General features: G+C 45.9%; 3 protein-coding genes across 4 annotated transcripts in view; 2 read left to right on the top strand and 1 right to left on the bottom strand.

Annotated features, from left to right (window-relative positions):
- LOC123105898 (sugar transporter ERD6-like 4) overlaps nucleotides 1-4,554 on the top strand; it is a 15,231-nt gene extending 10,677 nt beyond the window's left edge. Inside the window, exons 3-17 of the mRNA XM_044528076.1 lie at nucleotides 1,301-1,360; nucleotides 1,443-1,508; nucleotides 1,737-1,802; nucleotides 1,880-1,955; nucleotides 2,196-2,260; nucleotides 2,339-2,431; nucleotides 2,548-2,628; nucleotides 2,712-2,796; nucleotides 2,875-2,921; nucleotides 2,996-3,058; nucleotides 3,134-3,193; nucleotides 3,507-3,572; nucleotides 3,666-3,725; nucleotides 3,840-3,954; nucleotides 4,047-4,554. Coding sequence (XP_044384011.1) covers nucleotides 1,301-1,360; nucleotides 1,443-1,508; nucleotides 1,737-1,802; nucleotides 1,880-1,955; nucleotides 2,196-2,260; nucleotides 2,339-2,431; nucleotides 2,548-2,628; nucleotides 2,712-2,796; nucleotides 2,875-2,921; nucleotides 2,996-3,058; nucleotides 3,134-3,193; nucleotides 3,507-3,572; nucleotides 3,666-3,725; nucleotides 3,840-3,954; nucleotides 4,047-4,159 — 1,116 coding nt within the window. The 3' untranslated portion in view covers nucleotides 4,160-4,554. The remainder of the gene's footprint in view (nucleotides 1-1,300; nucleotides 1,361-1,442; nucleotides 1,509-1,736; nucleotides 1,803-1,879; nucleotides 1,956-2,195; nucleotides 2,261-2,338; nucleotides 2,432-2,547; nucleotides 2,629-2,711; nucleotides 2,797-2,874; nucleotides 2,922-2,995; nucleotides 3,059-3,133; nucleotides 3,194-3,506; nucleotides 3,573-3,665; nucleotides 3,726-3,839; nucleotides 3,955-4,046) is intronic.
- Nucleotides 4,555-10,189: 5,635 nt separating this feature from the next.
- Nucleotides 10,190-19,307, top strand: LOC123105900 (thyroid adenoma-associated protein homolog). The gene is made up of 6 exons (XM_044528077.1): nucleotides 10,190-10,406; nucleotides 10,751-10,836; nucleotides 10,998-14,245; nucleotides 14,605-14,864; nucleotides 15,494-16,087; nucleotides 16,714-19,307. The coding sequence occupies exons 3-6, from the start codon at nucleotides 11,024-11,026 to the stop codon at nucleotides 19,073-19,075; spliced, it is 6,438 nt and encodes a 2,145-aa protein (XP_044384012.1). The 5' UTR covers nucleotides 10,190-10,406; nucleotides 10,751-10,836; nucleotides 10,998-11,023; the 3' UTR covers nucleotides 19,076-19,307.
- A 126-nt stretch (nucleotides 19,308-19,433) lies between these two features.
- The window catches only part of LOC123105901 (uncharacterized), a 5,991-nt gene continuing 2,694 nt past the window's right edge, over nucleotides 19,434-22,730 (bottom strand). For both annotated transcript variants that reach the window (XM_044528079.1, XM_044528078.1), the window contains 2 exons: nucleotides 19,870-21,531; nucleotides 19,434-19,795 (listed from right to left, as the gene is read on the bottom strand). In XM_044528079.1, the coding sequence (XP_044384014.1) occupies nucleotides 19,634-19,795; nucleotides 19,870-21,477 (1,770 nt within the window). In that variant the 5' untranslated portion in view covers nucleotides 21,478-21,531 and the 3' untranslated portion in view covers nucleotides 19,434-19,633. The remainder of the gene's footprint in view (nucleotides 19,796-19,869; nucleotides 21,532-22,730) is intronic.

The following is a 22,730-nucleotide window of genomic DNA, read 5'->3' on the forward strand; positions in this document are numbered from 1 at the left end:
CAGCATCCGCCGAGGCGGATGATACCTGCGCGACGAACGGTTGGGAAGTGTGGAACGATGACATAGGCAAAGCGCGCGTGAAGGCCGGTTGGAGCGAAGGTCCGGCTTGGCGGGCGGCCGAGTGGTATAGCGGTAACATTGACGAGGGAGGAAGCATATGCAGAGGAAGGGAGAAGGGATGGAGACACGGGGTCTAGATGTAGTTTCAGGTGGCTTGGGGTGTCAGAATTCTGCATGGCGGAGCTTCGGACTCCCGCAAAGCCCCCCTAGTTTGCTTCCGATTGTGGGAAAACGAACAACCAAACTGGTTCACGGATAGATGCGGGACGCCATTGGATGCCAAAGTGCGTCCGGACCGCTCGATCTAGATGAGTGCGGGTGGTTTGAGGGTCCGCTTTGAAGATGCCCTAAAACTGCCAAGAAAATCTGATGTGACAAGATAATTAATTCGAGAGAGGAGACTTTGATGACTCCACAAAAAACCATGCGCGTGCTAAGTGAAAACATAATTTACAACCTACAACTAATTAATGAGAAAACTTAGCAACAAGAAGCTAAACACATGTGCTTTGCAAAGTCTAGTTGGTAAGCTCAACACACACACATGGGAGAAGACCATAACGTCCATCAGTGTTTCTATATTATTACCGAGCAGAGTGTCTTACGAGGCGAACATCATCGATTTGCCTCGGTTAGTGTTCATGGTCTCGCATAACTACAAATTAGTATATTTTTGACAGTGAACTTGTATGTAAAACTGGAGTGAGACTGTGAGAGTACGATACTGTAAAGAAATCTTTGCGAGAATGAACCAAACCAGGAGTGAGACTGTGGGACGTTGCCAGGATGAGCTCGCCGCCGCGGACGGACAAGCTGCGCCGCGCCGGGTTCCAGCCGGTGTCCCTCCCCGGGAGCTAGCCAGGGTCGTCTCAGGTACGCACTGGAGCCGACAGCCGAGCCTCAACAGCTGGAGCGCGCGAGCCAGAGGGAGGCACTGGCGCGCACGCGAGGTGTTCGTGAAAATGTCTAACAGCTATTTGGTCTCGGCCGTCGTCGCCCCGCCTGGAGGTCCGGCCCCACGCTTCAGAAAGAGCTTCACAGTCCGTTAAGCAAGTCATCACTGCTTACGGCGGGCCGGTGTCTTTTTTGGCGAAAACTGCAAAGTCGACCCCAATTGTGGTGGTTTATTATTGCAGTGTCAAACTTCTGTATGTTGGTCGTATCTTCGCAGTGTTTCGGTACCTAACTGCACTGATGATCTTCTCTTGAGCTCTAACAAGCTTGTGAATTGATTTTCCAGGCGTTGATGATTGCTGCTATTCCTAACATCATCGGTTGGCTTGCCATCTCCTTGGCAAAGGTACGATGGTACCTTTTTTCCGAAGCTTAGTTTCACCATTTGCTGCTTCTGAACCTGACGCTTGTCGGCGTTTGTTTTACAGGACACTACGTTTCTGTATATGGGGCGGTTTCTTGAAGGATTTGGTGTTGGTATCATATCCTACACGGTTAGTTTAAGAACACTCTGTGTTTACTTATTTTTGCCATGGAAGATCTATGCACACATCTATCTGGTTAAGTTGTTCAGAGAAAAGAAAGAAAAAGATCAACAGGATGTCAGTATTGTGGCTTGTTGGAACAAAGTAGACCATCCCATTGTGAAGTTTATTTGTTGTCAAAAGAATCTTGGACTAGTTAAAATACATGGTCTTGATCTGTGAGTTATGTGATAACAGGTGCCTGTATACATAGCAGAGATTTCTCCTCGGAACAAGAGGGGCGCTCTGGGCTCTGTGAACCCGGTAGGCCTATCCTCCCATGCATCTTGTCTTCTTGTCAAGCAAAGACCTAATAGCTTGTGCAATTGTTCATTCTGCAGTTGTCTGTAACAACGGGGATGATGTTGGCCTATGTGCTAGGCATGTTTGTTTCTTGGAGGATGCTTGCATTGATAGGTACATGACTAAGTGCCGACTCGTTACTGAACTTTGCTGTTTTCACTTAACCTCTGATATTTAAGTTCACAAATATGACTAGGCAAATATTTCTGTTTAAGCTTTTGAAGGAAAAGTTGCCGTGTTAGTAATCTATATGCTGATTTCGCTAGTACTTTATGAGCTTAAGCGAATGTGTATGCTTTTAGTTTCTGCACCCTGACTATTTCTGATTCAAATCTCTGGTTATCATTCTTCTAGGAACCTTGCCATGCACAATATTGATACCTGGCATGTTCTTCATTCCAGAATCTCCAAGATGGCTGGTTTGTATACGCAAGTGTATACAAAGTGCCGCATCATTCTGAAATTTCCATTAACCACTCTTGTGCATCAATCTCTAGGCAAAGATGAACAAGATGGATGATTTCGAAGCCTCTCTACAAGTTTTGAGAGGATCTGAGACCGACATCACCTCAGAAGTGAATGATATAAAGGCAAGCACCTTCCTTTTTCGTTCTTCTAGTCTGACCAACTACAAATCTATCTATGTGACGTACTTTCAGCTTAGTCACCAATGTTCGCTTGCTTTAATATTCTGCAAATTACGCAGATAGCGGTAGCATCAGCAAACAAAAGGACGGCAATCCATTTCCAAGAGTTAAACCAAAAGAAATTCCGCATGCCCCTGACAGTAACTTCCTTGATTTGCTGGTTTATTTCATACCAAAATTCACAATTGCATTTTGTAATCATGATTGTGGTACAACCTGGCAGCTAGGAATTGGTCTGCTTGTACTGCAACAGCTAAGTGGGATCAGCGCTATACTGTCTTATGCAGGCAGCATCTTCAAAGCTGCAGGCAAGTTGTACAATTTGGTCATTAAATTTCCTTCAGTGCAATATTGTAGTGTTATATTTAACATGAGAAGCTCTTCAGGTCTTACAAACAGCAACTTGGCCGCATGTGGACTTGGAGCTATTATGGTGTGCAACTTCATATAGATCATTTCTTGTTTCTTAGTAGTTCACATTAAGCTGCTGACATCATTTATCATCAGGTTCTTGCCACTGGAATTACAACCTGGTTACTAGACAGAGCTGGCAGACGGATCCTACTTATTGTAACTTCCTCCTCTCTGTGAAACCAGATTGTTACTTGTCTCTAACTATAATTTAGCTCTCGCTTCAACTTCCAGATCTCTTCTGCCGGGATGACTCTAAGCCTTCTTGCGGTTGCCGTCATATTTTTTCTCAAGGTATTTTCAGGTTTCTTTACTATATGGTTCCAAAGAACTAGCCGTGGACAGAGGTGCGTGGAAGTTAGCTATCCATGTGCCAGAACCATGAGTTTGTTTTGAGATCTTATGGGTTTCAGCTGTAGCCTACCTCAACTTGTTTGGGACTAAAGGCTTTGTTATTGTTATTGTTGTTCTTGTTTAGTATACGGATATACCAACACCCTTATAATAGTCTATTACGTGGATGGGGATTTTTTTTTATTGGTGATATTGTCGCAGGGCCTCTTGTGCTGAATGACCTTCTTATATTACCATGATTAATTTGTTCCAGGACAACGTTCCACAAGATTCTGACATGTATTACATATTAAGCATGGTCTCCTTGCTGGCTATTGTGGTATGTCCATCCACCAACTAGATTGTTTGGTCTGAAAATTTACATCGCAGATCCACGAGCTCTGCCCGAAATACTAACCTGACACTTGTGCAGGCTTGTGTAATCACCTTCTCCTTCGGTATGGGCGCCATTCCATGGGTCATAATGTCCGAGGTATAGTGAATCTTCACACTGTATACCAGCACCATAGCTCATAAGTAATGTGGTTTAGGCATGTCACTGGAGCATTCACATAACCATATTGCTGGACTTTTTATGTGTTTGTAGATCCTGCCGGTTAGCATCAAGAGCCTGGCGGGAAGCTTCGCGACGCTCGCCAACTGGCTGACCTCCTTTGGGATAACAATGACAGCAAACTTGCTGCTCAGCTGGAGTGCTGGAGGTTCACACTCTTCCCTCTTCCCTCAAGTAGAATTATGGACCCGCGGCACGGACCTGACGGAGATCATTTCTGTTCGTTTACGATCTCGGCAGGTACCTTTGTGTGCTACACGCTCGTGAGCGCGTTCACGCTCGTGTTCATCGTCCTCTGGGTGCCGGAGACCAAGGGAAGAACTCTAGAGGAGATACAATGGTCGTTCCGGTGAGCTTGGTAGTTCCCGTCGAATGTATGTCGGAATTATTCTTCAAGTCGGGCATCGTCTTCTTTTTACTAGTCTGATTGCTCGATGGAGGCCAATCATACAACGGTTATTGTGTGTATACAAGTATATTCCTGTACAGCATTGTTTCAGATGACTTTGTATGGAGGGGACATGTCATTGTCCTGCTCTGTTATCTTCTATGGGTTCCGTGCTGGTGCAGCTGGTCGTCAGCTCCCACTGTGATACCCCGCGAGAGAGAAAATGAAGAAAAACTTCCACTGTGATTGTCGTGCTCTGTTCTCAAGCTTTTGCTACTAGCTCAAAGTGTTCGTGAACGTCGTGAATATTTGTGCCATTGTGACATACACCTTATCTGCAAAGGGGAAATTGCCCTGATATCCTCTGCTTGATTTTTTTTTTGTCCGGCTTGTGTGTTTAAAACTTGACTGTACTTCCGCGTCCTTTTGATTGTTGAAGCTGCAAATCAGATTCCTTTGATAGTACTCGTGTGAAAACAAAGGCGTTTTTGCTGGGAGATGCCCAAACCATATGGAGGAAGTAATCTCTTGGGAGAAAATATAAATGGATCCATCGGCGACCCCAGGGGCCGTCGGCAATGAAAATCTTAGGATGAAACTGTCGTGCCCTTAAAAAGTCTGACAGTTCGTGCACATTTGGAAGTCCAGAAACACAAGGGGGGCGGGGAGCATTATTTTCTTATCACAGACACACCTTCACAATAGGCCGGCTGAATGTCTTAGGCGAAGGTTAGGGATGGACCATAAGGAAGTTGTTCAGAGTGATGGCAAAAGTGGGGCCTTGTTATTGTTCTAGAAAAAAGAAGTGGCAATCTCCCTACGACACGAAACGGACAATTATATCCATGTGTTTGTGGGGAGTGGGCAGGATAATATATATGGAGGCTCAGAGGCATGTATGGGGGTACATGCAGGAGTTTAGATATCTGATTCAGGAATGTAATCTGACGGACTTTGGTTACTCAAGAGAACAGTTTACTTGACACCGGGGTAAGGTCCGGGAACGGCTTGATCGGGCTCTTATCAGTGTACCCTCTATCAGTGTACCCCTCTATCAGTGTACCCTCTATCATCGCCATCCATTCTAGCATTAAAATTCGTGCAAAAAAACTTCTCTTTCCTGTTTCTCCCAAATAAAAGAACATTTGAACTTGAAACTTTGCGGATCAACATCACACAAGTACTACGATGTGTAGAAATGTTTTCGGATTTTTTAGGGTAATGTCCGGAAACAGCTTGATTGGCCTCTTAGGAATGATGGTTGGAAGGAAAGTTCTGGTTGTACCCGCATATCAGTGTACCCTCTATCCTCACCGTCCATTCTTGCATTAAAATTCATACAATAAGACTTCTCTTTTCTGTTTCTCCAAAATAAAAGAATATTTGCTCTAAAAAAATAAAAGAATATTTGAACTCGAAACTTTGCGGATCAACATCACACAAGTACTACCATGTGCAGAAAAGTTTTCAGATTTTTGGGCACAACATAAATTTTTAAAAATGATACAATTCGTTTGAATTTTGACAAATTTATGTTTCATAAAAAAATCAGAAACATTATATACAATGAGTGACACTTGTGTATAGGACATGAAGTTTCTGCTCGCGAGCTCATATGCACCCTCATGAACAGTAAATTTTTAAAAAAATGTAAATACTTTTTTAATGGAACCTTTTGGAATGAAACATTGACAAATTCTGAACATGCGTGCAAATCTTCATGAAGAAACAACATTCCAAAAATGATTTCCTGAGAAAAAAATTCATGCTCCAAAAGTCTGTTTCTTGAAGCATCAATTTTGGTTTTTTAGGAAGAATTTTGGATTATGTGTTCTTCAAGAAAATTTGCACACATGTTGAGAATTCGTCAATGTTTACTCCCCACAAAAAATCAGATTTTTTTCAAATGTTTTTTTACTATTCATAAGGGTGCATATGAGCTTGCGAGCAGAGGGGGTACATTCATTGTGTATAGTTGATCTGCAAAGTTTCAAGGTCAAATTTTCTCCTGTTTGGAAGAAACAAAAAAGAGGAATATCTATATAAAAGGATAGCACGAATCATGATGCAAACTGAATGGTTTAGATGGAGGGTACACTCATATGGGGGTACAAAATCCACACTCTTGGAAGAGATGTCAAATTTGTTGATGCCATGCTAGAAAACCTAGAGTACAGTCGGTAAGATCACGGAGCAACTTTGATGCATTGGGATGAAGGCCGACAGTTTGATTATAGTGAACCAACGGTGTTGTAATTCAAAGCTCACTGGTTATGTGAGGCTCAGTTCAGGGAAGTGGTGGAGACTGCGTCAGATTCTGCAGCGCCTGCTCATGATCTAGCGGGAAAACTTGCTGCTATCCACCAAAGTCTTATCACTGGATAAAAATGTCCTACAAGGAAAGAGGAAAAAGGTTACATAATGCTCAGAGAAAGTAACATGAGATGCGCTGACGGATGAAAACCTGGCTAGCTACGCAAAATAGTTAATGATAGAAATATAAGTTTATTGAGCAAGAACTGTACTATGCACAAGGAGTAGAGTGGATTGGCTCAAGTTTGAAGACCGATACACATCTTTTCTTCAGTGTTCTGCTAGTGCGAGGAGGGCATGCAACAAAAAAACCCTCTAAAGGATGATCAGGGATTCATTGGCAATGTACTGCATACCTTAACCCGATGATCTCTAGTTACTTTTCTGGATTGTTTACCACGGAGGTGGATGATGTTGATCTGAAATTCTTAGAGAAAGTTATACCTTAAGTGACTTCCGACATGTACAAGAAGCTTAAGAGGCCCTATCGACGGAGGATGTGAAAAAGGCTATTTTTTCAATTGGCGACATGAAGGCTCCAGGTATGATAGTTTGCATGAAATATTTTTTTAAATGTTGTCATATTATTGGGGATTCTCTATGCAATGAAGTGTTATGTGCGATGAATGATAAAGTCACACTTGATTGGTGGAATGGTACTGTTATTTTTCCTATCCTTAGAACTGAAGATCCGGATAGAGTTACCTAATACCATCTTATTAGCTTATGTAATGTGCTTTACAAAGTTATAAAAAAATGACAGCCATGTGTTTAAATAGAGTGTTAGATAAAATCATTTTTCCTACTGAGAGTACTCTTGTGCTCAGACGTCTCCTTACCGATAATAGCGGCTTATGAGTGTATGGATACGATAAAAATGGAAAACATTGAAAGGAAGGGTATCGTGCAATGAAACTTGATAGGCACAAAGCATATACTCGTGTTGAGTGGATTTCTTTTTTTGGAGTACATGATGATTCAGTTGGTGGTTTTAGAGGTAGTTGCTTGATCTATTAATGGCATGTGTGAAGTAAGTAAAGTATAATGTTAGATTCAATGATCAAACTGGTCAATTTGTACCAACCTGAGGTCTCCATGAGGGAGATTATTTGTTTCCATATCTATTTTTTATTTGTGTAGAGGGGATCAAGTCTTTTGGCTCATAAAGTGGAGATTCATGACATTAAAGGGTTGAGGGTGTGCAAAAATGCACCATAGTTACACATTTTATTTTTTGTTGATGATTCTCTAGTCCTTATGAAGATAAATTAAATGTTGTTAATGCAAACCTGTTGAGATAAGTTCTTGAGTAAGATCGCACCAGCTCCAAACAAATGGCGAGTTAAAGGAAATGCAACATTTTTTAGCCCCCGTGTTAATGTCGATTTGAAGGCGCATGTTTGCTCTATATTAAATATCATGACAGATACTATGGACTATGTCTGATAAATACATTGGTCTCCCCATTATGATGGAAGTAGATAGAAGCGACAGTTTTGTTCGTCTTTCGAAAAGTGTCGTCAATTGCCTGAAATTATAAAAAAAATAAAATTATTAGTAGGAGGAAAAGAAAGTTTAATCAAACTGTGCTCCAATTACTACAAGTATGTGAGAAAATGCATTGATAGGCTTGATAGAAATTGTGCATCCAAAGAAAAAGGATGAATAAAGTAGGGTATGTCTAGAGCACATCTAGATGTGCTCTAGTTAGGGCATCTCCAGCCGCGCCCCCAGGAAGGCCTCCCCAGGTGGTTTTTTTGCGCCGGCGCCGAAAAATCGGCCCAGTCGCGCCGCAGGAGCTCGATTTTCGCCGGCTTGGGCCGAAAACAGCGCCGGCGGACCCAGGCCGAACCCGGCGCGCTGGGAGGCGCCCGGGGGCGCCGGGGCGAACTGTTTTGGCGCGAAACAGCCGCGGGCCCGCCGTGTCAGGGACACGGCTCTCTTCTCGCCCCTTCGTCGTCCTCATCGCCTCGTTTCCCGTGGCGAATCAATGCCAAAGCTATCGTGCTGCCGCGCCGGTCAGCCTGTGCCATTGATGCCTCACAGGCGGCGTAGTGAAGATCGGATGACGCGCGTCCCTCGCCCTCCCTCGCCCGCCACGCGTACTCACGGCGGCTAGCGCACGGGCGGCGCCTCGGCCTATATAAGACGCGCCCCAGCGCACTCGGCGACTCGCACTCTCTCGCCGTCGTCGTTCCTCCCTCTCCTCTCTCTCGCCGTCTCCAGTTCGTCACACCCATGGCCGAGCGCTTCCCAGGCGACGCCGCGGCGGCGAACGGCTTCGGCCGCCGCCATCTACACGAGAATGAGGCTCGCCTCCTTTTCGAGGCCGAGTACCCGGTCCCGCCGGACATGCGGGTGCCCGGGGCGTGGAGGATCAGCGCCGGCGGCGTGCCAGTGCCCCCGGTAACCACCGGCGCGGCACGGCGTGCAGAGATCGCACGCATCCACTCGTCCCTGCTGCGTGCGGCGAGGGAGGGGCCACGGTACGTCCCCGACAGCCCGCTCTGGGAGCCTTATTTTCGTCGCCGTCACGCCGAGCAGCTCGAGGCCACCAACGGCGTCGAGCCCTCCGGCAGGCTCAACGCCGTCGGCCGGCGTCGGTGGTGGGGCGTGCCCAGGCACATGCTGGAGGACGTCCTCGAGTACATCGAGGGCGGCAACACGCCGCGCCTCGAGTACCCCGCTCCCCCGTCCTTCCCACGCCGCCGGGGAAGCTCCTGGACCCCGAGGCGCATGGAGACCGGGGGGTCCTCCTCCTCGTCCGGCGGCTCCCCCTGCCTCCACCTCCGCCTCGTCAAGCCGGAGCCCCAGGGCACGCCTGTCAGCGCGCGCACCCGCAGCTCCGGCGTCCGCATCGGCGACAACGCCTCTCCCACCGGCCGCTTCGTCCTTGTCGAGCCCAAGCCGAAGCCCGACCTCCCCGCGGAGTACGAGGAGATAGCCCGGCGTGGCTTCTCCGACGAGGACGCCCTGAGGAGATAGCCAGTGCGACGAGATGGTCCAGCAGCGCCGGGCCCTGGAGGAGATCGCCGCCCGCAAGCGTGGGCACGAGGACGAGCACGACGACGTGGTCCTCGACAGCGACGATGACGACGACGCCCTCGGACCGTCCAACCCGCCGCGCCAACCGGGGAAGGGATGCAGCAGGGACGGCGGAGGCGTCGGCGGGGGCGACGACGACGACGACGGCGGCGGCGGTGACTACACGCGGTTCTACAGCCTCCTCGGCATGTAGAACCGCGTGGACGGGCGGCGAGGGAGACGGCGGGGGTAGCCCGCGGTAGTTTTTCTTTTTTTTGTAAAATATGTTTAAATTTGAACGAACTCGAACGTGTTTGCGTTGTGTTTGCGCCGAATTTAAACATTTTAAAAATCCGTGGGGGGCCGCGACTGGGGGGCATCACGCCCCCAGTGCGCGGTTTAGCGCCGGTGCGCCCCCAGGGGGCGATTTTTTGCCCCTCCTAGGAGGCCAACGGCTGGAGATGCCCTTATTGCACATCTAAATGAGTGAATCAAGCATAAAGAAAAAAAGAAAAAAGAAGAAGAAACTATTCACATAAATCTTAAGATTAATGTCATATAACTTAGATGTGCAATATTTATGACACATCTAGATGTGCTTTAGCAAAACTGAATAAAATATGCCGTATGGCTTAAAGAAAAGGGTACTCTGGTCAGAGTGGCCTCGGAGAAAAAACAAGGTTTAGAGGGGAAAAGTTTGGAATAAAAAAAAGAGAGGAAACCCTAAACCCCTCCTCCCCTCCCCTCCTCTCCTCTTCCCCGTGGCGGCGAGCTGCGGCGGCGCTCAGGTTGCAGTCGACGGCGAAGCTCCGGTGGCCTTAGACGCCGGCGGATACCTCCCGGCGACGGACAGCAGCAGAGGCAACCACCCGGCGGTGAGTTTCCTGCTCTCGCGCTCACCCCTTATCCCCGGCGGCGACCTAGGTTTAGGAGCTCGCCGCGGCGCCGTGCACCTGCTGGCCGCCGTGGAGTTGTTCTGTTCTTCCTGCCGCCGCCGCCGCGCCTAGGTCTGCTTGTCTGCTTTCAGTCATTAGCTGATGACTTTTTCCAATAGGTTTGCGCAGTACACTGACCAAACCTGTTGAAGATCTACTACTACTAGTGTAATCAAACCGCCACTGCTTGTTGATGCTTGTTTGCTGCCGGCTTTGGTAGAGGGATTCAAATTGCTTGCTGCTGCTTGCTCGCAGCTAACCGTGCATCACTGAATTTGGTGCAGGCCAGACTTGCGGGTTATGCAGAGAGCAGAGGCCAGGAGCAGAACGGGCCGGTGAAGACAGCAGCAAGAGGCGGCATCACGCGAAGGTGGGGAGCAGCGCGTGGTTTGATTAGTTCTTCGTTTAATACCTATTTACTCATCTGAATCACAAGAGCTCTAAGTTTCCCAATTATGATCCATTCTTGTTGCTGAGCAGAATATCGTGCTGGAACTGACGAATTTATTTATTTATCTCTCTGTCTGTCAGGTTGAATTGGTTGGTATTGGTGCATAATGTCGTCCAATTGGCGGTCACTGCAGCACCGGCATCGCTACACCTACACATCGGTCGTCTTCCCCAAGCACTACCTGGAAGCACTACCCCTTGTGCCGGCCCAGGTCTCTGCGTCCAATTTCTTCGCCCAGTTGAACAATTTGATATCCCTGCCGTCCACCTACGCGCAGATTGTTGTTGTCAAGGACTTCGCCTCGGCGTTTGTGCAGTTTCTTTCTGCTCCAGCGATATCTGACGATGCCGTGCTTGCTGCCGCCAAGCTTTATTTGGAGATCCTCTTCTTTGAGAACTCGCTCCCTCTCCATCGGGTGCTAATATCTGTGCTTGCCAAGTGCAACAAGTTCTCTGCACTCATTAGTGCCTGCTTTACTTTGCTATGTGAAGAGTATGGTGCCTCTGGTGTCAAGGCAAAGAAGAGATTTTTGGTATCTCGAGCTGCGTTGTCACTGATTGGCTACCCCAAGTTGGGTTTTCTCAATGAGGCAGTTGAGAAGGGTGTAGAGATCATGGCATGGGATGTGGTGGCCGGGCTTGACGGAGTTATTAGGGACATAGATGATGGGTCCCGGCCATCTCCAGTTGTGATGGAGCAGTGCCAAGAGGCCATGTCTTGCATGTACTACTTGCTGCAGCGTTACCCTTCTAAGTTTACTGGACTTGATAAGGCATCAGCTGTCTTCAAGAGTGCTGTTAGGACGATACTGACTGTTCTAAAGTCATCTGCCTTTTCGAGAGATTGTCTGGTGGCCTCTGGAGTCAGCTTCTGTGCTGCAATTCAGGTTTTCATGAGTCCCGAGCAGATTTCCTGGTTTATTTCTCAAGGGCTCTTTGGTATCTTTCCTGACCATGAAGAGGATCTAGCTGCGCATGATGCACTTTCTGATTTTCATCTGAGTGAAGAAATCAGAGATCTCTCGGTTTTGAGTAGACTTTGTTTACTCAGAGGGATTTTGACGGCTATTCCAAGGAAAGCACTCAACGTGCGTCAGCTTCATTCAAATGGATCTTTATGGACTGTATTGTATGATGGGATTTTACCTGAGCTTTGCATGCACTGTGAGAACCCCATTGATAGGCACTTCAATTTCCATGCTCTGACAGTGACTCAGATATGTCTGCAGCAGATTAAGACATCTGTTTTGGCTGATTTCACTGACTTCTCTGGTGACTATAAGCCTTTCTCCAGGGATGTTGTCAACCGTGTATTAAAAATCATATGGAGCAACCTGGAAGATCCTTTGAGTCAGACTGTAAAACAAGTGCACCTCATCTTTGATCTCCTATTGGATATTGAATCGTGTCTTCCATCAGAAGACCAAAGCGTCAAATTGGTTCTGTGCGACATTGCAAATGATTTACTTCGCCTAGGTCCGCGATGCAAAGGGAGATATATCCCTTTAGCTTCTTTGACGAGGCGACTGGGTGCCAAATCTCTTCTAAGCTTGAAATCAAACCTCCTTTTAGAAACAGCCTATGCTTACATAGATGATGATGTTTGTTGTGCTGCAACATCGTTTTTAAAATGCTTCCTTGAGAATTTAAGGGATGAATGCTGGAATGAGGATGGTGTTGAGCAAGGATATGATGCCTTTAGAGGGTTGTGCTTGCCTCCTTTGATGCGGGGATTAGTATCTGGTAATTCCAAGCTACGATCCAATTTAAATACTTATGCAGTACCCACTGTCATCGAAGTTGACACAGACAGTATATTTGCAATGCTTGGATTCATCTCTGTAGGCCCAAGTGCAGATGCAAATAAATTGGATGTGCCATTGAAAAGTGACCAATGTATAGCCGCACTGGTTTCACTGCTAAAGGTCTCTCGAAATCTCGCACTTGTGGAAGGGGACATTCATATGGATTCTGATGAATTGCTTGAGCAGGAGGATAATAAGGGTGCTGTAATCATATCTGTTAAAGGGATTGCTGTTAGAGTACCTGCTAATTGGTTTGTTTTGGCACTGACACATAGTGATGAAACTCTGCGTATAGATGCTGCTGAATCTCTCTTCCTAAATCCCAAGACATCAAGTCTTCCATCCTCCTTGGAACTGAGCTTGCTTAAACTAGCAGTCCCATTGAATATGCGTTGTAGCTCAACAGCATTTCAAATGAAATGGGCAGGTTTATTTAGAAAGTTTTTTGCTAGGGTGCGCACAGCACTGGACAGACAGCTAAAGCAGGGATCATGGCTGCCATCACCAAACTCTATTGTAAAAGAAGCTCGTCCTGTTGACACTGTTATGGACACTACTGTGCAGAGGGCGGAAGATCTCTTCCAGTTCATGAAGTGGTTGGGCTCCTTCTTATTTAATTCTTGTTACCCTTCTGCCCCTTATGAAAGGAAAACAATTGCAATGGAGCTTATTCTTATAATGGTAGATGTATGGCCTATTCGTCGCTCTGAAGGGAAGACTGATGTTCATCCTTATAATGACAGCATAACATTGCCAGATTCAACAATTTCATTTGTAGGGTCTATAATTGATAGCTGGGACAAGCTAAGGGAAAATTCTTTCCGCATTCTGTTGCAGTTTCCAACACCTCTTCCTGGAATTTCCCAGAGTGCATCCATAAATGATGTTATCAGATGGGCAAAAGAACTCGTGCTAAGCCCGCGAGTTCGGGAAAGTGACGCTGGCGCATTAACCTTCCGACTTATATTTCGGAAGTATGTTTTGGAGCTTGGATGTGTTATTGTTTTCTCTGAAGAAAATGATTGCCTTCAGTGTTACACGAAATCTACAGATGGAGATACAGAAGTAATTGCCAGTCAAAACCCAGTTGCACAGTACATTTCATCACTCATTCAGTGGCTGTGTACTGTTGTAGAAGAGGGTGAGAGGGATCTTTGTGAAGCATGTAAGAGAAGCTTTGTTCATGGAGTTCTTCTTACCTTGCGCTACACATTTGATGAGCTGCATTGGAACTCTGCAGCTATCCAATCGTGTTTCTCAGAGATGAGGAGTTTGGTTGGAAAGCTTCTTCAACTCATAATGCGTATAACATCGCTAGCCCTGTGGGTAGTTTCTTCTGATGCATGGTATATGCCATATGATATGGATGACATGATTGATGATGGCTCCTTTCTCTTGGATATAATTGATGAGGATCAACCTGATACTGCTTTAGCAACGACAGAGAAGAATGCCAAATCAGGGAATAATGGCAAACCGGCTGAACATGTTATTATGGTTGGTTGTTGGCTTGCTATGAAGGAGGTAATGGATTAGTTCCTTATTACTTTACTCACCTAAGTTTCGAAGTTGCTTTTCACTAGCTTTAGTTTTGAACTTAAGCAATTGCCTAAAACATATTGATCATATGGCATGGACCAACTTTGTTGTCAGTATTTTTCTCTTCTGAAATACATGTTTGTCCACTTATTTATGTAACACTTTCTGTCCTGTTTGAGAGCATAATTTTGGTAAATTTGTTAGGTTGAGAAAAGGTTATTATTTCTGGGAAGTTCATACGTTGCGTCTCAGATCCATTACCAATATTATTGTACCAATGCAGTTATCCGGGTATAGTTTTTTAATGGTCTTTCTATGGTGTAAGTTTTCCATTTATATTTCAGGTTAGCCTTCTATTTGGAACCATCGTCAGGAAAATTCCATTGCCTGTCTGTTCTCACTCAAATTCATCTCAGAATAGTTTGTCTGACAATACCGAGCAGACAAACATGTCTGGGGAGGTTCTAGATGTGGAACAGTTAGAGATGATGGGTGATCATTTTTTGCAAGTTCTTCTTAAAATGAAGCATAATGGTGCAATTGATAAGACAAGGGCTGGACTTACTGCCCTCTGCAACCGTCTTCTTTGCTCAAATGATTCAAGGTATGTTCCATTTGCCCATATAGGGCCTCTTTGGAAACCAAGGGAAACATTGTTTATGATAACTTGGTGCTGCAATTCTTGTTTACATTTGAAACGTATGTATGAAAAATTCAGCAATAGGTAACATTTCATTCCTTGAATTTGTGAGATATCATATCACACAACACCATCCTCCAATTTTTTAATCAGTTTCATCCTTGTGGAGGTGTAATAAAATCCAGCCTCCTGCTAAAAAATGTTTTGTCCTTGTAGAAGTACAATGATATTCAACATGAATATATTGAGTAATGCAGTGATGCATCTATACTGCAATTGTAGACACCTGCACATTTGTGATATTCTGAGGGGTGAAATTTAAAACTGTGCAAGTTTTCCTTGTTAATAGATGTTTGTCATCATCATTCTTCGTTATCATCATTCTTCGCCATTATGGTCTCGACATCATAAGTACAGTAGTATGTAGTGATTTTTTGTTGAAACCTGATTCTGGATTTATGTGTATGTGGAGTTGAAACTTACTTTCAGTTAAGCCAGATTCATGTCAACAGTTGTGTATCATGTCCAGTAGAAATTTTTAATGGATTATATCCTAGTTCCTGAGGATCTTTAATTTCTTTTATCATTCACAGGCTCTGCAAAATGACGGAATCGTGGATGGTGTTACTGATGGATAGGGCAGTTGCTAAAGGGCAAACTGTGGATGATTTGCTAAGAAGGAGCGCAGGACTCCCTGCTTCTTTTATGGCACTGTTCCTGGCAGAGCCAGAAGGAACTCCAAAGAAGCTACTTCCAAGGGCGTTACAATGGCTGATAGAATTTGCTAAAACGTCTTTATCTAATTTTCAGAAAGATCACAACCAGAAATCTGAAGCAATGAAAGACTGCATTGTAGATTCGTGCGAGTCGCAATCAGGAATCACCACAAGTGTTCATTCTAATGGAAATTTGTCAAAAAGCCGAGATGAGGGTGTTGTTCCTACAGTGCATGCATTCAATGTGCTTAGAGCTGCCTTTAATGATGCAAATTTAGCAGCTGACACTTCGGGTTTTTGTGCTGAGGCAACAATAGTTGCAGTACATGCATTTTCATCTCCTTACTGGGAAGTGCGTAATGCAGCTTGTCTAGCATATACTGCACTGGTTCGCCGCATGGTTGGGTTTTTGAATGTGCAGAAACGCGAATCTGCACGACGGTCAATATCTGGCCTTGAATTCTTCCACAGGCAAGTTCATTGTGGTCTTATATTGCCATGCTGTTCTTACAAGTTTAGTATATAGTTTGCATTCTGGTAACATTGGTCTTGTGATCTTATATTAGCATGCTGTTCTTACACATTAATATCATGAGAAAAATGGAGTAGCATTAGTTTAGTGCAAGTATAATGTTGATAATCATTTTTTTGGTTCAGCACCTCAGTGTTGTCGATATGATAAAAGAGCGGCATTACTTCCAAAAATAATACTACCTCCCTTTCAGTTTACAAGTCCTACGCGTATACCTAGGTTGCCAGTTTTATCACCTTAATATAAACTATATAACACAAAAATTATACGATTTGAAAATAGAACATCTAAAGTTTATATTGATATATTTTTTGTAATATATAACTTGTATTAGGTTGGTCAAATTGACGACCTAGGGGCACGCGCACGCCCTGTAAACTGAGAGAGAGGTAGTACTAGTTTATTTATTATAGTCCTGATGTAGGATTGCCATTCTTGTGTAAACCTTTTGTTCTTGTGTTTGTTTATGGTGAAACATTATATCCAATATTTTCCCAAACTAATATTCAGTTGGTGGGATTGACTATTTTATTGACTGAGTTGTGCCTTGTTTTATTATGTATAGGTACCCGGCACTTCATCCATTCCTATCTAGTGAACTGAAAGTTGCAACAGAACTATTAGCTGATGGGGTTTCCGGCAATTTAGAGTCACATATCGCAAAAGCCATACACCCCAGCCTGTGCCCTATTCTTATTCTTTTATCAAGGCTTAAGCCGTCGCCCATTAGCTGTGCAACCGATGATCCTTTAGATCCATTTTTGCTTTTACCTTTTATCCAGAAATGTGCTACCCAGAGTAACTACCGGGTTCGTGTCCTTGCATCAAGGGCTTTAATTGGTCTGGTATCTAACGAGAGGCTGCAGCATGTTGTTGGTGATATACTGGATGATTTACCTTGTGGAGGTCGTAAAGTGTCAACTAATAATTCTCAGTCTTTTTCATTCAATGCAATTCATGGCCTTCTTCTGCAGCTGTTTTCCCTTCTCGATAGCAACTTCAGAGGTTTGACAGACAGTAACAAGAAGGATCAGATTCTTGGCCAACTAATCGAGGTTCTCTCAAAGTGCTCTTGGCTTGGCTGCCATAAATTATGTGCATGCCCTGTTGTAAGTACATCATACTTACGTGTTCTGGATCAGATGCTTGATGCTGCAAGGACAGGGAAAAGCAAGCATACTGATGTTATCCGGACACTGCTGTTACAATTGAGTTCCCAGAGTCTGAACAATGTAACACCAACCCACCATGCTTTCCATGATCCTACCCAGATTGAATTTCAGCAGCAAACAGTTGCATCATATTTCAGCTGTGTTGGTATTCCCAAGGGACATGATGAAACCGCCGAGGAAGATGTTCGATCGCAAATACTTGATCAGTCGACTTCAAGCATGTCAGAGACGCCTTGTGCGGTCTCCCTCACTGAGCTGCACAAGGAGATAATGTCTTGCCTTGCCGATCCTATATATGATGTTAGAATCACAGCGCTGAAGAGGATTCTGCAGCTTGTGAAATCAATCAGGTCTGGTGATAGTAAGAACATTTTGCATCAATGGGCTAGGGCCAGTCTGCACTCTGTGATTATGGAACGGTTATCTGTGGAAGAACACCCCAAATGCCTTTATTATAGTCTAAGGATCATATTTTCATGGAACGTGGAATGCCAGTTCAACAATGGAGAAGATTGCAATACATTTTTATCCATCTGGGACAGATTAGTTCATTTGAACAGCACTGTGTCACATGCGAAAACCAGAGAAATAATTCTATGTTGCATGGGTATGTGCATGAAGCAGTTTGCTAAATTGATGAGGGATGGCGTGTTACCGGAAGGCTTTAAAACGAGTGAGCTCTCTACTTCCTTTGGGAGTATCCACAAAGGGAATAGATTATCTGCAGCCATTATCAGCACAGACCTTTTTGTCAGTCTTGTTAAGAAGCAAAGTGCACCATCTGAAACTGTGAATTCTCGTAGGGCTGCCGCTGAAGCAATTATCGCTTCAGGTCTTCTTGAAGAGGCAAATTATGTCAAAGCATGTGTGTCCAACGCATACATTCCTTCGGAACAAGACAATGAATGCCATCTCGAGGAGAAATGCTTGAAAGCTAGCGCGGGTGAATTTGCCAGTCTCTATGCATGCAAGATACTTGACTTATGGTTCATATGCATCCAGTTGCTGGAGGATGAGGATGTCCATCTTCGGCAGAAACTTGCCAACGATGTCCAGAAGATAATTGGAAATGGGTCAGGCAATAAGCTATGTGATGATTCCACACCACTGCAAGTGGACAGAGTGATTGCGTTGAGCTTCGAATTCATAACCTGCTTGTTTGGTCACTGGCTGAAATACGTCGAGTACTTGCTAAGGATGGTTTTGGACACTGCTAACACGTTGGACTCGGATGGTGACTTGGTCCGTCAGATATTTGACAAAGAAATCGATAACCACCACGAGGAGAAGCTGCTGATATGTCAAATCAGCTGCTCAAACATTCAGAAGCTCGTGCGGTCTGGGCATCAGCTGGCAACATCAGGGAGAAGTGAAGCGTTGTTGCAGAACTGGAGGGACCGTTTCCTGCACCAGCTTACGTCGTTGACGAGTGGCTATCTTGAGAAAGAGGGGAAAACCGATTGGATTGGCGGCATCGGCAACCACAAGGATGTGTTCGCGTCAGTATACGCAAATCTGCTCGGCCTGTACGCTCTCACTGAATCAAGGTGGTTATCAGAACAAGCGGAATTGGAGGACAGGCACAAATCGTATCCGCAAGAATTTTCAGATCTGGAGGGGTTCATCACGCCCTTCCTGAAGAACCCTTTGATCTCCAACCTTTACTTGCTGGTGAAGCGGTCGCATGAGCGGGAGGACCAGGCGGGAGGCTCCGCCGCCTCGGAAAGTTTTGATCCATATTTTCTCCTCCGATGATTTTTCTTTCTCATATACAACAATTAAGTAGCTCCTTTCGAGCGAGATAGCGGTTACTTGGTCTGGAACCAATTTGCAAGTTGTTTTTGGTACATGTGATGAGTATCTGTAAACCGTGTTTCTTTCTACAGCTAAGTTTTGCAGCCACCATAATTTTGTTTTGTTGGGGGTGAAACTTTTGTGCATCAGGAATACTTCATAATTTTTGTTTTGAGTAGCTGATAAATCAACAGCAGCTTGAGTGGCTAATGTGAATGCCATCGCGGTGAAAACTGCGGCCGAAAATCAGCACATTGGCCCATTGAATTCTCTGCCTCGTCGATCAAGTTAGACAATCTGTCAGTTAAATAAAAAGCTGTGAATAAATCTGTGCACTTTATATCGGCACCATTTTTTTTACATGGGCTGTGATTCCTACAGTTTCAGGCTTTCAGCCTTCATCCAGAAAAGCTGATGAATTAACAGCCCGAGCTCTAGGGCACTTGCCTGCCATATCTCTCAGGAGAAAGTCAACAATCTTACAAGAAGGTCAGTTTCTTCAACCCAACTACAAACGGTTCACAGTTTTGGGTGGAGCTGGGGCGCCTGGCTGTGGACCACTGCTACGCCGGCGGCGAAGCACTGCAGCGGCGAGACCACGCCGGCGTCGAAGTAGAGGATGTAGAGGCCCTCAGTGACGCTCACCAGCCTCACCGCCGGCTCGCCGCCGCTCCTCGCCCCCTGGAATTAGATAGAAACGGAGATGAACAATATGCCACTTCTGAAACATAAAATCCTGTCTGAATTGTGCTTACCGTTGGTGACAGCTCCACCGATTTGGCACCGTCCTCAGGCGACGACGACACGCCGCCGTCGTTGCTCAGCACTCTGATGGGGCAGCCGAGGTCCCACCCGCCGCACTCGCAGCGGCCGCCGTTCCGCCACCGCTCGACGAGCCCCGACGGGCCGCCAGTCCCGGAAGCCACGCCGCCGTGGTAGCCTCTTGGGACAATGGCGCTTATGCACCACCTTGCCTTCTTATTCCTGCTCTCTGATTGAGCGGCTCCTTCGGCCTTCTCAAGGAACTTGAGGCCCCAGCCGCCGACGACGGCCGGCTCTTCCCGCCGCTCCCTCACCACGATCGCCGCCACCTCCTGGTTGGCCGGCAGATCGTCGGCGGCGAGGCTCACCAACCCTGTCGCCTTTCCAGCGCCGCCCGGTTCGGCGTCGAGCATTTCGCGCACATCGTCGTCGAACCGCAGCGGGGAAGAAGGCCTGCCAAACCTTCCCCATGCAGCATGTTTCGGGCTGGAGGAAGCATTGGGCGACCTCATGATCTCTGCCACCCTCTTCACCAGCCCCTTGCCTTTTGCAGCACTGTAGGCGCTCTGCATCTGCCTCAGGTAGTCATCAGGGGAGCCATACATGACAAACTCAGTCTCCACACAGCCTGACCCGTCTGAGCCCAGCACCAGAGAGCTTGACACCTTCATCTTGCCGACGAGTTTCGACACGCCGCTCGAGTAGTTCCCCATCCAGTCCTTCTTCCCTTGTTCGTCTGAATGGAACAGGTAGACATAGTCGGTGGCGGAGGCTTTGCCGTCGCCATGTGGCTTCTTGACAGGGCTTGCAGTGTACATCGCCATAGGATTGTCCAGTGACAGTTCAAAGTGAGGGAGCCCATCTTTCCATATACATTGCAGAAGGCCTGCACTAAGAGATGATGATGGTGGTGGGTATGAGGACAGACCAGGCTGACTTGACCTCAGACATGCCGTGCCGGAGCAAGAAGGCGCCGTGCCCTCATGCGCGGCGAGCTCCGCCGCGCTTCTCTTCGACGGCGACGATGCCCCGGGGGAGGACATCTCCCATGTCTCCGGGGAAATCAGCTTCAGTATCTCTGACTGTGTTATGGTGTGTGATCTTGACCTGGTTTTCCTCATCTTGGCCCCCGGAAGGAAGAAAGAGGGACTCTTTGGCGGTCTTGTCTTGGCGTTCACCAGCGCATGTAAGGAGTCCAGCATCATCTTGTCCGAAGGACCCAGAGTGACATCCCCGGTGCCGGCTCCGCCGCTGATCAAGTCGTCGAGATCAGTCACGTTGTGGGTTCTTGTTGGGTGCCTCAGGCTTCTTATCAGGAACTCCAAGATCATCATCTTGGCAGGAAGCGTCGGGCACAAGTCCAGGCGAGGCGCGTCGCCACCGCAGCAGCATGGTGACCTGTGGCATGACTGGCAGCTCCTGCTCTTCCTCTCATCTAATGGAAATGTCTGCCTGTAGTTTACCAGAGCCAGATCAGACTGAACCTCAGGTGCAACAACCGGCAGGTGTTGATGATGGTCATCTTCTGACCTTCCACTGAACTCTGGAGCGGCGCTGTCGCCGCGTAATCCATTTCTCCTTTCCAAATAGACGAGCTCCATCTTCGCCAAAGAACCAAAAATCTAGTTAATGCTGGAAAATCTGATCTTGATTACCTGCACAGCAGCAACATCACCGGCATGTTAAAGATGGCAGAAAACCCAAATCTGATCTGACAGACAGGAAATTAACAACTGCCAAAATCATGCCTATGTTGTCTATGATGACAGCTAAGCAGTTTCCGGTATATCGGTGCCGGATCCGAAAATATTGGTAAGATGACTGTCAAGCAGTTTCCGTATATCGGCGCCGGATCAGAAAGTACTGAAAAGGGAGCAATGACTTTCCCTAAATAGTAAGCAAATAAATCCCCCCGTAAACAACTGTACCGAGAATCTAAAAATATTTTGCGCGTAGATCATGGAGCAAAAAATTCATAAGATTTTATAATCAACTAGTCAATCAAAGCCTTAAAACAATATGAATGGACAACAGTTGCCAGGAGAGGTCCATGTGAGTTATCACAAAAAAAGAAGAAGAGAGAAGACCATGTGTTGGCCATTTTCTATGAAACATCCTATGCCCAATATAAGGCTACTGAAGAAACCTGTACCTGTAGTGCTTATGATGAACCAACTGCCCAGAAATCATTATGATGAACCAACCCAGAGAGAGACCCTCTCTTTTTCCCAATTGAAATGACTGAACCATAGCACAAGATTATAAATTCCCCCACAAGTACCATCTCAGCGGCACCAATTGGGCAAAAAATGAATGCTTTCTCTCCGTAAGATCGTCGCACACTCTATCCATGAAAACGGTACCATCTAAATTCTGAAGTCCTTCCTTTCATCTCAGTAGAAGCAAGAGAACATGCTAGTACTACTAACTGTACTACTACCAAGTGGAGTCCATTGCTTAGAATGCACTATCACTGAAGCATTGGGCATAAGACTGTGGAAAAGTAAATGCAGCACTTGAAGAAGAGATTGATGTACAAGCAAGAAGAGAGCAATTTCTTATCCTCTGCAATTATTTCATCGAGAGGAGTCAACTGGACTAAAAGATGAGTGTTTTTTTTATGGTTCTTAGTTAGGCATGAAAACTAAAGCAGCAGCAGCCTGCAGAAAAGCAAGCACCAGCAGGGAATAATGGCCAACCAAAAAAAGGAAGAACTTAATTGCATTCATCACCGGCGGCTTAAATATTGATAAGATGACAGTGAAGCAGTTTCAGTTTCCGTGTAAAGGTGCTGGATCAGAAAATACTGAAAACAGAGCAATGACTTTCCCTATATATATAGCAAGCAAATAAC

This window comes from Triticum aestivum, chromosome 5A (assembly GCF_018294505.1).
Source record: "Triticum aestivum cultivar Chinese Spring chromosome 5A, IWGSC CS RefSeq v2.1, whole genome shotgun sequence".
NCBI lineage: Eukaryota > Viridiplantae > Streptophyta > Magnoliopsida > Poales > Poaceae > Triticum > Triticum aestivum.

Bases quoted from the DNA above. Each gene is read 5' to 3' on its own strand.
- LOC123105900 (XM_044528077.1), top strand. From the start codon at position 11,024: ATGTCGTCCAATTGGCGGTCACTGCAGCACCGGCATCGCTACACCTAC. The intron at 14,246-14,604 runs GTAATGGATTAG...TTTATATTTCAG, and splicing joins GTTGGCTTGCTATGAAGGAG to GTTAGCCTTCTATTTGGAAC. The intron at 14,865-15,493 runs GTATGTTCCATT...TATCATTCACAG, and splicing joins CTTTGCTCAAATGATTCAAG to GCTCTGCAAAATGACGGAAT.